The sequence below is a fragment of the Salvia splendens genome, chromosome 10 (genome assembly GCF_004379255.2).
Source record: "Salvia splendens isolate huo1 chromosome 10, SspV2, whole genome shotgun sequence".
Classification (NCBI taxonomy): Eukaryota; Viridiplantae; Streptophyta; class Magnoliopsida; order Lamiales; family Lamiaceae; genus Salvia; species Salvia splendens.
This window is the reverse complement of record NC_056041.1, coordinates 17,873,436-17,887,831: the sequence shown is the minus strand read 5'-3', so window position 1 is coordinate 17,887,831 and position 14,396 is coordinate 17,873,436. Positions and strand designations below refer to the sequence as shown.

At 35.6% G+C, this 14,396-nt stretch overlaps 2 protein-coding genes, 1 non-coding gene and 1 pseudogene across 4 annotated transcripts; all 4 read right to left on the bottom strand.

The window, feature by feature from the left end:
* Positions 1-311: 311 nt before the first annotated feature.
* Positions 312-2,807, bottom strand: LOC121750824 (probable clathrin assembly protein At4g32285). Its single transcript, XM_042145440.1, has 2 exons — positions 2,543-2,807; positions 312-2,347 (listed from the first exon to the last, which is right to left on the bottom strand). The coding sequence occupies exon 2, from the start codon at positions 2,271-2,273 to the stop codon at positions 561-563; it is 1,713 nt and encodes a 570-aa protein (XP_042001374.1). The 5' UTR covers positions 2,274-2,347; positions 2,543-2,807; the 3' UTR covers positions 312-560.
* A 3,317-nt stretch (positions 2,808-6,124) lies between these two features.
* LOC121751037 (beta-1,4-mannosyl-glycoprotein 4-beta-N-acetylglucosaminyltransferase-like) lies at positions 6,125-8,757 on the bottom strand. Of its 2 annotated transcripts, XM_042145745.1 has the most exons (3): positions 8,617-8,757; positions 6,469-7,579; positions 6,125-6,207 (listed from the first exon to the last, which is right to left on the bottom strand). In XM_042145745.1, exons 1-2 carry the CDS (start codon positions 8,621-8,623, stop codon positions 6,483-6,485), a joined length of 1,104 nt encoding a protein of 367 aa, XP_042001679.1. In that variant the 5' UTR covers positions 8,624-8,757; the 3' UTR covers positions 6,125-6,207; positions 6,469-6,482. The 2 variants fall into 2 exon arrangements, with proteins under 2 accessions (XP_042001679.1, XP_042001677.1); XM_042145743.1 differs by lacking the exon at positions 6,125-6,207 and having other exon boundaries at positions 6,348-7,579.
* Positions 8,758-9,190: 433 nt separating this feature from the next.
* Positions 9,191-9,290, bottom strand: LOC121753452. The gene has a single exon (XR_006040428.1). It is a non-coding gene; the product is annotated as a U6 spliceosomal RNA (small nuclear RNA).
* Positions 9,291-9,860: 570 nt separating this feature from the next.
* Positions 9,861-12,568, bottom strand: LOC121751078 (annotated as a pseudogene).
* Positions 12,569-14,396: the final 1,828 nt, after the last annotated feature.

The window sequence follows — 14,396 nt, the reverse complement described above, 5'->3', positions numbered from 1 at the left end:
AGCATTCTTTTAAATAAATAATAATATAAATTAATACTCCCATTTGAATTTCAAACAAAGTATTGGGCATTGAATGATAGTTGAAATGATAAAATGGGTACTATTTTGGGAGTGGAGAGTATATTTGATAATATAAAGATAAATATTAGGAGTGCTACTATGACATTAATATGGAGTATCTAATTTAGCATGTTGTTGAAGTTTGAGAAGAGTATTTTCAGAATAACCGAAAATAGAAATGACCACAATTTAGTCTTAAAATAGAATGAGTGCGTGTGTGCTTACTCAATAAAACACACATTTATTGAAAACATGAATAACACATTTTATTGAAACACAACTAATTCCCATGTCCAAGAAGCAATTACATAGAGAGCATTTGCTAAAATGAACATTGCCAAAATGGAATCATCCTTATTTCCACCCCATAAAAATTGTGATCTTAAATAAACAAAACTACCAACAAAGGGGTTCTTTTGTATAAAAATATCAAGAATATTCATTACTTTAAAGTAGTACGAGTACTTCTTTGGGCCATTCATTGAAAGGAGTGATATACTTCAGTAGTAAGCCCCATGCTGCTGCTGCTGCTGCTGCTTCAACCCAACATGCTGCGGCATAGCACCACCACCACCACCACCATAGCACCCATACATCAACTGCCCTTGCATCCCGTTGTTTGCTTGCCGCTGCCACAGCTGCTGCTCCTGCGCGAGCAGCTCCCGTTTCATCTCCAAGTCCGCCATCTGCACATATGCTGGCGGAGGCACTGAGAGGGACGCGGCAAAGGGGTCCTTCTGGACCACATCAGGTGCGGGGGGCAACGCCAGCACCTCTGTTGAGGCCACACTGCTTGCGCTCCCACCAATCATCCGGGAATGCTGCTTCACCTCCCCTTGATCATACATCCCATTAAGCAGCAAGGCGTCCAACCCTCCTCCCATCTCAACCTGCTGCATTGACAAATTGCTTACTGATTCAACCAGAACCACTTCCCAATCAGCCTTTCCTCTCTCAGCTGCAGGGTTCTCCCATGCTGAACCCCAACTCACTTTACCCTCTCCGTATTCTGGGAATTCAACCCACTCAGAAAACAGAGACAATGCCAACTTATTGCTTTCCTGATCAACCGATACATCATCATCAAGATTCACTAGGTCTTGCAGGGGATTCTCCGGTGGGGGAAGTGCTTTGATATCACTCACACTCACCTCTTCTCCCTCATCTTTCCTCTGTGAGAAGCTCTCCCCCTCCTTGGGGCTTTCCGCCCTATTCGCCTTCTCCCTCATCAGCCTCTCCAGTCCCAGAAGCTGATCACTGATCTTCTCCACTTGCGGAAACTCAGAAGGCCTCACTATCCCCACATCCTTAACCCAATCATAGAAGCCATTGAGGTCAACAATCATCTTTGCAGCATTCACATAAGCATCAAAGGCCGTGACAGGGTAAGCATACTCCATATCCGAAAAACACTCAAGAAGATGCTTCAACACATCACATATGTCATCATAAAGCACAAAGCTATCCCTCACCAGCAAGCGCAGTGCCACAAGCACCATCCTCGTGCTCCTTGCAGCCCCTGTCGGTCTAGATGCCAAGAATCGGCCAAGGACGCGAAGCAGCTGGTTCAGCCTATCCAACACCCTCTCCGGTGACAAATCCTTGAGCCACAACACCTCTTCTCTCCCCATTCGTGAACCACCACCACTAAAGTCTTCGCACGACTTAGCCCTCCTAAAACCATCTTCATCTCTCCCATGTCCCGCACCACCACCATCACCATCACCAACACTCAGATTCTTCCTCCCACACGCCATTGTCTCCAGCTTTTGATCCAGATACCGCCCGTACGCCCTCACAAACGAGGACTGATCCCACGAGCTAGAGTGCGCATCGTCGCGAAAACCAGCCATGTTCAGCAACCTCGGCCCCCTCCTGCTGGCAAACAGCATCTCCTGCCTGAAAACAGGACCCCCTTCATTCAACAGCTTGTGCACAAGCACCAAAACCTTCAACGCCACAATCCAATCGCTGGTCCTGGTCAGCCTCTTCGAAACTGCAAACACACAAGCGTTCACGTTTATTCTCGAAGATGCCATCAAAATCAGAATCTCCTTTGCGTACTTGTCGTCTGCAGCCTCGTTTTCGTGAGTGGTCGCCTTCACCACCAAAACCTCGAGATCCGGTGCCACGTTGCCCGTCACTTTGGCGAGGCTTATGCTCGTATGATCCTTCACCACCCCTATCGCCTTCCTGAGCGTGCTCGACGCCATCACCGCCGAATCCGATCGCAAATCTCTCTCTCTCAATCTGTATCAAAAATCGATTCACAGACGATCGGCTTTACCTGTCCATAATCCAATGCAATCAGTACCAAAATCAATTACAGAAACACGATTTATTCAAAAGGCATTGAGTTTCTTCACATATCTATATGAATTTCAACCTACGACGAAACTGAGATCGGAAAATTGAGAATTGTGTTTATCTAAAAAATCGATCTGTTGATAGAAAAGGAGAGCATTGTGCAGAGAAGTCTTACGGCGAGTGAGAATTATGTTGATGGAAACGCGGCGATCACATGAGGAATGAATGATCGGCCGACTGGCATGGCGCCGGTAAAAACATTCTCCAACACGATATATACAGTGTGTGTATGTATTTGAATTTGGAATTTGGATGCAGAGAAATTTAAATGTAAATGGACAGAAAAAGGAGAGTGATAGGAATATAGTTAGTTCAGAGAAGAAAGCGTGATGATTAAAGGCTATATATATATATATAGAGAGAGAGAGAGAAAGTGTAGAGAGAGAAAGTGCAATGGCGGAAATACAATAAACCTCTTGACGAGAGGTTTATATCATTTTATGCGAATTTCTTTGACATTTTACAACATGCATAATTAATTACTCTCTAAAAATTTGGATTAATAGGCATTTATGACTGCAATCCTTATCTGTCATTTTGTTTTGTGAATCCTTATCTAAAATTTTGTTTCTATTTTAGTCACAAAGAATCAAATGCTTCGTTTACAATATAGTAGTAGTAGTAAATAATTAAATACTACTAGTATTTACAGGATATTTTTGTGGCATAAAATTGAAGAAAATTATGTTAAATGAATTAATTGGTGATAAGATAAAATATGAAAAAGAATAAAATAAAGTGATAAATGTGTTGTTTTTGCTATAAAAAAGAGTGAACTTCAAAAATGGTTCATGAACTTTAAAAATATCGTTAGACATCCCTGGATAAAGGGTTTATCTCGAAATTGGTCATTTTGCCATTTTTTTATACGAAAATACCCTTTTGAGGGTTTGAGCAATTTGGTCTTTTTACACTTTTAACATTTTAAATTTGATATTATTTCAGTGATGTACTAAATCTGATATTATTTCAAAATTTTCTTTCTTGTTCCCTTTTGTCATCCTTCACTTTGTTTCTTTATTTCAATATTAGATTTAATTTTATAACATTAAATTTTAAATTTATATTTTTAAATATCAATAATTTTTTATTAATTAAAAATATTAATTCATGGATACTATAAATATTGATTAAAACTATTAATTTTTGTTATTTAATATAATATTCAGTTGAATCGAAAAAGTACAAAAAAATAATACACGATGGAAAAATAAGAGCTATTCTACTTAGCCTTCGTTCGATTGTTATAATTGTTTGTGATTACATATTATTAAGTTGACTAAAAATTTGATACTACTAAAAATTTTATATAGGAGTATTTTGTTTAAATTTTCTAGTTAATTTTGATTGTTTTCAAATAAATAAATGAAAATTATATTAGTCTTACATTAGTTACATATTTATTTCAGAATAATCGTGTTATGTGATCTATTTATGATTAAAACTATTAAATATTGACTAAAACTAAGTTGGCGTCGACATACCTTATTGATTAAAAATTAGACACTATCAAATATTGATTAAAACTATTAATTTTTGTTATTTAATAATTTTAATAATTAATAAAAATTTATTGATATTTAAAAATCTAAATTTAAAATTTAATTTTATAAAATTAAATCTAATATTGAAATAAAGAAACAAAGTGAAGGATGACAAAAGGGAAGAAAAATGATAATTTTGAAATAATATCAGATTTAGTACATCACTGATATAATATCAGATTTAAAATGTTAAAAGTGTAAAAAGATCAAATTGCCCAAATCCTCAAAAGGGTATTTTCGTATAAAAAAATGGCAAAATGACCTATTTCGAGATAAACCCTTAGTTCAGGGATGTCTGGCGATATTTTTAAAGTCCAGGGACTATGGGCGAGATAAACCCATAGTCCAGGGATCATTTTTGAAGTTCAGTCTAAAAAAAATGACTCAATGATTCAAGAAGAAATACAACTCAACTTCAATGAAACATAGATAGTAGTAGTATAAAACACAAACTTGACACCACACTATCATGAGACGTCTCGTGCACGTCTCGCGTGCAGAACATGTCTTCCATGTGGGACCGGGCTTTATAATAGTTTTTGTCCATTATTTATAACTACTCCCTCATACCATGAAAAAAAAGCATCATTTTGCCATTTTCGGATGTTTACAAAAAATAGTCTCATTTCTTAAAAATAGAAAGTTTTTTCGCTCATACTTTACTAACTTTTTTCCCTCTATCTCTCTTACTTTACCTATTTTTTCTTCTTCTCTCTTACTCTACCGATTTCTCATTAGAACTCGTGCCGTCTACAAATATGACTATTTTTTTGGACGGTTGGAGTATTATTTTTTTAACTTTTTTTAATTTTGTTTTCAAATTTTGGCTCTATAATAGTTTTAAAATAAAATAATTCTTTATGTAATATATGTAATTATTTCCAAAAACTTTAATTTTTCAAAATTGAGGCAATATTATTTTACTTTTGGATTATGTACTTATGATTTTAGTTATGTAATTTTATTTTGTTATAATAATGTAATTTTGAGTTTTAGTGAATATTATATTTTTCAAATCGTATATCAGTATCAATATAATTAATAATATAAAAGTAATGCATCCAATTGCCTTTTTCCTATCTTTATTACTAATTTAATTATCTTTTCCTTTATATTAATTTAACACACTATATAAAATTTTCTAAAATTTCATATTATCCTACAAGTACAAACGTCTTTTGTAAAACGATGAGAGTTTTAAGAAATGAGAAATTTGAATTGTAGCCATTTAAGTACTCCTAATTGTAGTGCTTTGTGATGGTAAATGTATTTACAATAAATGCTTTTGTACATTAAATTATTGTGATACTCATTTATTGTGTCTGTGAAATACTTGCTGTATGCAGTGCTTTTGTACATAAAATTAGTCGTGAGATTCTTTTATTATATTTTTTCCATTTTTTATTATTTGTCTTAGATTTTTATATTTGTACATCCTTTATTAATTGACCACTTTATTTTTATTATTTTTAGTGGTATATTGATATTCCATTAACTCTTTTTACTAATATTTTATTAATACTTCTATTAATATATAAAATTAAAATTCAAATTCCATTAACTTTTCCCATCTATTTTTCTTTATATCTTTTAAAATCTATAACTACCTCTAATAAAGATTGGAATCAGATTTTTATGCAGAATTGACTTTGTATCAAATAAACAAGAGTAAACATTTCAAGATAAGGAATTCTTTGCTAAAATGAACAAATTTGCCACTTCCTTTAGATTTGTTTATAAACGAATAAATTCCTCATTTTCTTTAGATTTGTTAAACTACTCAACATATTTCCTTAACGACTTATGTGTCTGTTGTGGATTTTCTGGTTTTCCTTTTGATGTTTCCACCTTATCTTTTTAAATTATGATGACACTTCAAAACAAATGAAACATCGGTAGAGAAAATCGAATTAAATTTTGATTATACTTCAAACTAAGACAATTATTAAAATACAACAGAAACAAAGTTGGTCCATTATTTATAAAAAAAAGAACTGCAACATAGAAAATTAATTCAAAAAGAAGATTGGATCAAATGAAGTTGCCAATCCAATATTTCCAACATTTAGATTGTTCAATGTTTTTAAATCAATACAATATCTAAAACTATCTACTTCAATCTAAACTTAATAGAAGTCATATAGCTGAAATTGGGAAAAGAATTTTTTTTAAAAAAGGGCTAAAAACATGTGAATTTCTGTAACAACCCAAATCCATTCATCAAAGCAATCCTACCCTGTCCAGAAACATGACTAATTCAATTCTTGGCATGCATGGATCACTATCCTAAACATGATTGTCTTCTCCATAAATATGTAAAATTTGATAAACATCACAAACAATGGCAGCAAATATGATACCAAAAACATGCAAATGTTGGCATCTAAAAATCATTGTGGGAAGTATAAATATGATGTACCATATAAGTCAAAACATCCAGAGATGAATGATCACAACACTATAAGTCTATAACCAAAAAAAGTTCTAGCAAGCTAACCTTTCAAGGAACAATCATCCGGGGGAACGAGTACAGCCTCCGGGCAGGAGAAACCTAAACTTGTCCGCGTTCTGAATCACGTAGGCAGGAACATGAACAGCAGAGGCGGAACGAGGCAGTGATCCCAACCTCTTGATCAAGTTCTTGAAAGTGTATTCCTCTGGCAGCATGTCAAACAGATCATCCCCATCGCAGATTTTCCTCTGAATCCTCGAGTGATCCAAGAAGTCCTTGCGCCTCACCCTCTCCGCGTGGCTGTATGCTTGCATTTTGAACACGAACTCGCTCATGTATCGGAAGCAGAAGCTGCAGTGCCAGCCGGAGTCAGCAAGGAGGACATCGGTTTGGCGCGAGTGTCTGTACTGCGTCCACTGACTGAAAACATGCGCGGTTGGGTGCCAATTGGTGTAGTCATCCTGGAACTCGAACGAGTACACATAGTTCTTCATCTCTAGATGAAGCACGGGAGGTATCTCCTCACACCACTGCAGCAGCTTAACGGTATGAGGGGTTGGTATCTCATCAGTATCCCCAACAATCAGAAGGTCACCAGGAGCTATACCGGCCAGGCGAAGCAAATGGTTCATAGCTAGGCGCTGCTGTGCCTCGACTTTGAATGGCTCATGAGAGCGGTGTGTGGCAAGGCGGCCAGGGAACAGGCCGTGGGCGATCTTTCCCTCAGCAAAGGCGAATCTCTTGCGATTCTCAGCGAAGAACAGAGGCTTGGGGATGCCTGTGAAGGTAGCATTGGATTCCAAGATGACAAATTTAGTGACATAAGGGTAGAGCTCTTTCCACCTGATTTCTAGCAAGTCCAGTTCATTGCTGAATATGATTGCATCAAAGACACGGCGTGGCTCAGATCGCAAGGACCAGCCGTGGAGACGGCATAGGTGGTCTATGGAAACGTTTTCTGCATAATAATGTGGTAAATAGTGCTCGAATGGGGGTGGAGGAGTATCCCAAATAGGGCGGAACAAGTAGGAGATCTTCTCAGCATTTACTATGATTGCAGCAACAGAAACGGATCCGAGTATTAACAGTAACATGCGCTTGAAGTTTCTAGAAACGCGCCTAGAAGTCAGGCGTGCGCTCGAGGCCATCCTGTGATCTGTATGGTTAAACAGGTAGGTGAGGCAAAAGCTATCAACAAATGGAAACCAGTTGTTACAAGTACTTGAAAAATGGGGTTAGAGCATGAAAGATAAATCCTAAACTTCCCCATTCAGAGACAACATGGTGCAAGATGAACTCCAGATATATCAATCTATCCAAAATCAATCAGAAATCTCCATCATCAGACAAAATGGAAGATCCTAATCAGTATCACGCCGTTTAAGATGAGTATGCCTAAGCTTAATCAATATTCTAAAAGGAATTGGGGATTGGTTCGGTTGGAACCTCGAAGCTTGATACAAGATCAAGAGAGAACAAAGGAAGAGAAGAAGCATAAACCAACTAAGGCTTTCTTTACGTACTTACTAAAATGAAGGGTCCCCTGAACTCACTGTTGGCTTACGCTATGGATCATATCGAATTCAACCTCTAACGACTAAACGCATGAAGATAAGTCATCTAAGACTTCAAATGAAACTAGAACAAGCAAAAATCTCAGCATCACAATACTACTTAAGAACTCAGCACTATGACCCTGCATTCCATTATTAAGGATCATAATCATCATCTTAAATTAAACCTCATGAATCATCACAATATGTGGAAATATCAGAAGTCACCTTCTATTCTCTGTTCATCTATGTTTTCTATGCAAGATCTTCTTCTCTCAGTGTCTCCCTACACTACTTAATTCCTAAATGTTAGCCTTGAAGAAGCCGAAATCAGATTAAAAACAGGATCTTTCTCAATGCCGTACAAGTAAAAACAAAAGGAAACCCTAAACATTGATTTCATCGCAACCAAAACGTGATAATGCATGAATCCAAAAGCCGGAAACGAATTCTGTAGCGAACCAAATAGTAAAAACGACAATGCTGATTTCCAATACAGCTTAATAATTTATTACTCCATATTTTGGTTTATTGTGGAAATTGTTCCAGTTGACGAATTCAATTTTCATAGCCCTTCTCGTCCAAAAATAGTATGCATAATCACCACAAAAACAAGAATTGAAAAAAGAGGAAGGAATACCGGGCATTGCGAATACGTAGACGAGTGAAGCTGGGGAGTCTACGTGCGTGTTTTTGCAGAGAGAGGAGACATGCTGCAGCGCTGAGCCGAAGGTGTTGATCGATTTTTTTGTTTTTTCTTTTAAAAATATGGATGATTGTATTTCTGTTTAATTGATTGCTATTAATCGTTAGTAGTAATTGCTTTTGATTCGTATCTCGATTTGGATATGGAATGATGATTTTATTCAAATTTCAAATTTATGGAAACCATGTATTTTCTACTATTAAATTTAGTTTATATTGCATAAACATGAATTTTATTTTAGAGTGCATGGGACAAAATTGGTACTAGTATTTTTAGTCCCTCTGGCTACCATGCTAATTGAGACTATTTATGTATGATAATATATGAATTTCTTTTATCTGACGAATTGCTTCAAAAAACATACCAGTATGAATTATATAGGAGTATAGGAGTATGAATTTATTTTATCTATTTTTCATTCTTTTTGGTATTCAAATTCTTAATCAATAATATACGTATATGGATGCAACTAAATCCTGAATTCTGGAATGTGAAATTTACCTTAATTACATTTATACATCTTTTCTCGATTTATGTGTGTCATCCTTGCGCGGGCCATGCTAATCTTATCTCTATAATTACATTTATAAATCAATTCTTAAAGATTATGCTTAGAAAAAAAAAAGATTTTCTTAATACATATTGAGCTTTTTGTGCTTATAATAACTGTTGGCCATAAAGAGCGAATTGCTTTATTTAAGTTTGAATGTATCTAATATTTTGAACTAAATATTAAAAAGTATTTAATTCAATAAAAAAACATCACAAAATTTGTACGTTACAAAATGAGATTGTCATGTTTTTTTTTTTACTTTTGAATTCAAACTCATTTTCATGCGTTGGGCATGGTCAATGAAAATTGAAAATATCTAAATTATTTTGACACAGAATTAGATAACAATTTTATTGTACCAAAAAGTTAACCTTGAGGTAACATAATGAAATTCTGATATTTGTGAGCATCACACTGGTCTTGTTTTGTTCAAATTTATAAGTATTATTAAGAATTTTAGAGAATCGCATAATAACCAAGCTAGTACAAAACTCACTACTTTGGTGGTGAGACTTGAACAAGAAACTCAATAAACAGAGATTTTTTATGTCTTAAACTTATGACTGCCTTCCTTCTCTATAAATATGAGAAATTAAATAGATGACATATTTTGCTCATACTCAACTCAAACTCAAACTCAAACTCATTCTTTATAAATAAGCAAAATACCCCAACAAATATGAATGAATACCTATAAAATTACAAGTAATCTAGTTAGGAGTAGTACAACATATAAGGAAAATAAATGTGAGGTAGCAAACCTGTTAAAAAAGCATCTGCTGCTGACTCTCTGAGTTCCAGCAGATGGCAAATTGCCTCACCCACCTGATTGTGCAGGGATGATTAAACACGTTAACGGACTCATTTTGCTCATCCGGGTTATCGAGAACAACCTCCAAGTAGAAGAAACCTAGGGTGACGGGATCATCCAGGTGAACGAGAACAACCTCCGGGCAAAAGAAACCTAAACTTGTCCGCTTTCTCTATCAAGTAAACCGGGACATGGACAGCAGAGGCCGACCGGGGTATTGATCCCATCTTCTTGATCAAGTTCTTGAAAGTATACTCCTCTGGCAGCATGTCGAACAGATCATCGCCCTTGCAGATTAGTTTCTGAATCCTTGAATGATCCAAGAAATCTATACTCCTCACCCGCTCTGCGTGGCTGTACGCTGTCATTTTGAACACGAATTCACTTAGATACCGGAAGCAGAAGCTGCAGTGCCAGCCTGAATCCGAGAGGAGAGCGTCAGTTTGACGTGAGTGTTTGTATTGGGTCCAGGGGCCGAAAACATGGGCAGTCGCGCGCCACAGGGAACTCGAACGAGTATAGATAATTCCGCATTTCCAAATGAAGAACATGGGGTATTTCAGCACACCACTGCAGCAATTTGATAGTGTGAGGGCTCGGTATTTCGTCTGCATCCGATATGATTAGGAGGTCGCCATAAGATATACCAGCAAGGCCACGAAGTAGATAATTCATAGATATACGTTGCTCTTCTTCGAGTTTGAATGGGTCTTCACTCGACCCGTCTGCAGCTACGCGACCAGGAAAGACACCGTGGACTATCTTGCTCTCAGCAAAGGCGAATCTGTTACGATTCTCAGCAAAAAAAGAGAGGCTTTGGGATACCTGTGAAGGTAGTGTTGGCTTCCAAGATGACAAATTTAGTAACGTAAGGGTAGAGTTCTTTCCACCTAATTTCTAGCAAGTCTAATTCATTGCTGAATATAATCGCGTCAAAGACACGACGTGGTTCAGAGAGTACAGATCAACCATGGACACGACAGAGATTTTCCGTGGAAACATTTTCCGCGTAATAATGGGGTAGATGCTCGAACGGGGGCGGAGAATGTAGGAGATTGTCTGAAAATATGAAATGAATCCTACAACACAAATGGAACCGAGTATGAACTGTAACATACAATGGAACTTTCGAGAAGTCCGCCTATAGGTGGACCGTGAACTTGGGGCCATCATATGGAAGGCCTTTATTAGTACGAACAACTTACATGCAGTTCATGGTTCCACCAATCGCGATCTGCACAATTTAAGAGGCCGGTCAGACAAAACAATCAACAAATTGTAGGAGGTAGTTTCTTCACTATAAAAAAATGAGGTCAGAAGACTCAGAACATAAGATAAATAAAGAATTCAAAGAACTTCACCATTCTGACATAACATGAACTGAAGACATTTTAATAGTCAAAGCACACTCATTAATATTGTGAAAGCATGATGTAGGACCGAGTTCAAGTAACTCAAACAATAATTCGATTCCAAAAATCACAAATCAAGTGAGAAAAATCCAAAGCAGAAGTATCACTAATACTTACGGACTCCATATGAAGCATCATGAAATTACAAGCAAAAATCTTTGCATCGGAGTTACTGCTCAGTTCGAATCAACCAACAGTGCCTTACAAACTAAAGGGAATCATATCAATTAAGGATTATCAACATCATCTGTATAGACAAATGATGGGAAGATCAGAACTCCCCATCAAATCTCTTTACACTTTAGTTATACCAAACATCTTCATTTGCTTAGAACATACAACAAAGTTTTTAAGAGTTTCTTGTCTCACTACACTAGCAAACATCTGACTGCTATGAGCTTGCACCAAATCTCACTCCATACAAATCCAACTCAGGTAGTTTAGTTGAATTGACAACTTCTATTAATATATCAGATGCAATCCATATATCTACTATTTCCCATATATTTTAAATTGCATTAGGTGGAGCCATTGAATTCAATTAGAACAGCAGAGATAATCTCGAGAAGCCGAAATCAATTCGAAGTATAAAAATTGGATCTTTCTTAGTAGAATCTAAAATCCAGAACAATGATATCTTAGTAGATTCGCCTTTTAAAAAACCATATAATTCCATAATTGAATTCTGTAACTGAACAAGTAAACAAAACAGAGGTATTTGCTAATCCCCAATACAGTTTAATAGTTAATTTATATTTTTTTGAAATTTAATTCAATTTCAATTCGAAAGTTCGGAAACTAGTAAAAAAGCACACTCCCCTTAAAAACGATTTTTTACACAAACAAAGCTTAAGAAACGGAAAAATAAATCCTATGGCCGAAAAAGGGGGGAAATGGAAACAGATGAAGTCAATTGGATAGCTCAGTTCAGGTGCAAAACAAAACCAAATCAAATAAAAAGAAAAAAAATGGATGGGATTATTGGAGAAGAGCAGTGAATCACCTGTCATTGTGATTCCAGAAACGCGATGGAAGCGGAGAATGCATGTGTAGTTGCGTGCTGTTGTAGAGAGAGAAGGTAGAAGATGAGATCGCCCATTTCTGCCAAAGTCCTCACACTCCCTTTTTATAAAGATAATTAAAAATACCAGCTATTATAATTACAGTATTAAGTTGTTAAGCAATGCTAATTTAGGGAATTGAGTAAATTTAAATATTCCTCATAATTTAGGTAAAATGATGGAGAATTAACTTTTTAATTACAGATATTGCAGACTTCAATGAATACTCATCTGAAATATACCTTTCGACGCAGACTTCAATGCATATTTATCCATAGTTATTAAATCATTGACATACAATATCTATCGTTCAAAAATTTAGAAATTTTTAATTTTCACAAAATTTAATGCACAATTAATAAAATAAAAAAGAAATAAATTAGTAAAATAAGAAATAGAAAAGTGAAATAGATAAAATAAGAAAGACGGATGAAATTTGAAAAATTTTAAATATTTAAATTTAAAATATTTCTACTTTTAATGAACATGCCAAAAAAGAAATATAGTTTTTATGTTTAAGGAATGTACATAGTATTGGTTATTGGTTACTATTTTTCTTTATAGTCTGTTTAAGATAACATATTTCTAATATTAAAAATAATAAAATAATTTTCTTCTTCTAATTAATACACTAACTATTTTTCCTTTTTTAAAAAAATTTAAACATTCATCTTCTTTCTTTTTCCATTTAATAATTGCACCTATATTTTTTTCTCACCAATTAAACCCATTAACTAACAATTCCCTAAAATCTTGCATCCACCAATAAATGTGTCATTATACTCCATATTTTATTAATACATAAACATAGTTAGTGAATTACTAATATATATTTATATTGATGTACAAAAATGTTTTGTCGATAAAATTTCTTAAAGATTAGAATCAAATTTATCTATTTAATATTTCATTTAAATTCTTAATTTTGGTATACTATAAGCAATGATTCCAAATACATGAGTATTAAATAAATAAGAATACTAATAATTTAGTGGCCAAGCTCTTCTTCCGCTCGGCCATTATTTTTCAACATTCCCTTCAAGTTCAGAAATATTTAAAATTTTAAAGCTTCTTATATCGATGAAGTGTTCGATTACGTACGTTTTTAAAAAAAATATAATTTTAACAATATTTTAATTACCATGTCTCGAGAAAATTGATATTTAATTTTACTATTAAAATGGTAGTATCAAACTTGGAACTAACGAATTTTATTGTGAAATAGCAAAAATAAAATAATATTACTTCCTTTAAAATGACGATGCCTGAGTTTATTACATAAATAAAAACAAGGGACAAAATTTGTCTTTTTGGACCTAAATATTGTTAGAGCATCTCCAATGGCGGCGTCGGCACCGGCACGCCGATTTTTTGCTGGCGCCGAACCATTGCAGCCGGCGTCGGCGAAATCGGCGTCAAAATCGGAGTGCCCACGCCGATTCTTGGGCTGACGCCGATTCTCACGCCGATCCGCACGGCGCCATTGTAGGTCCCGGATAGGCGTCATACCGCCGTCAGATTTTTAAATTTTTTTTAATTTTTCGAAACACTATACATACGCGCTTTGGACGTCATTTTCATTCGCACCACTTGTTTTAACGAGTACTCTCTCTATCTTAATTTATGTACAAGATCAACAACGAGAAATGAGTAATGCCGGTGGTAGTGGTGGTCGCCGTGGTGGGGATGCTGATGAGTACGAGCATATGATGAACGAAGAGCTAGATACCTATACGAGCTGTGAGGATGATCTATGGCTGCAGAGTTATATGCAGCCGGCGGTACCTCGCCCACGACCAGTTGTCCACCGTCGAGAAGTGGTTGATCGTGATCATGTAGCTGCGCATCAGCGCCTGTTCACAGATTACTTCGCAGAG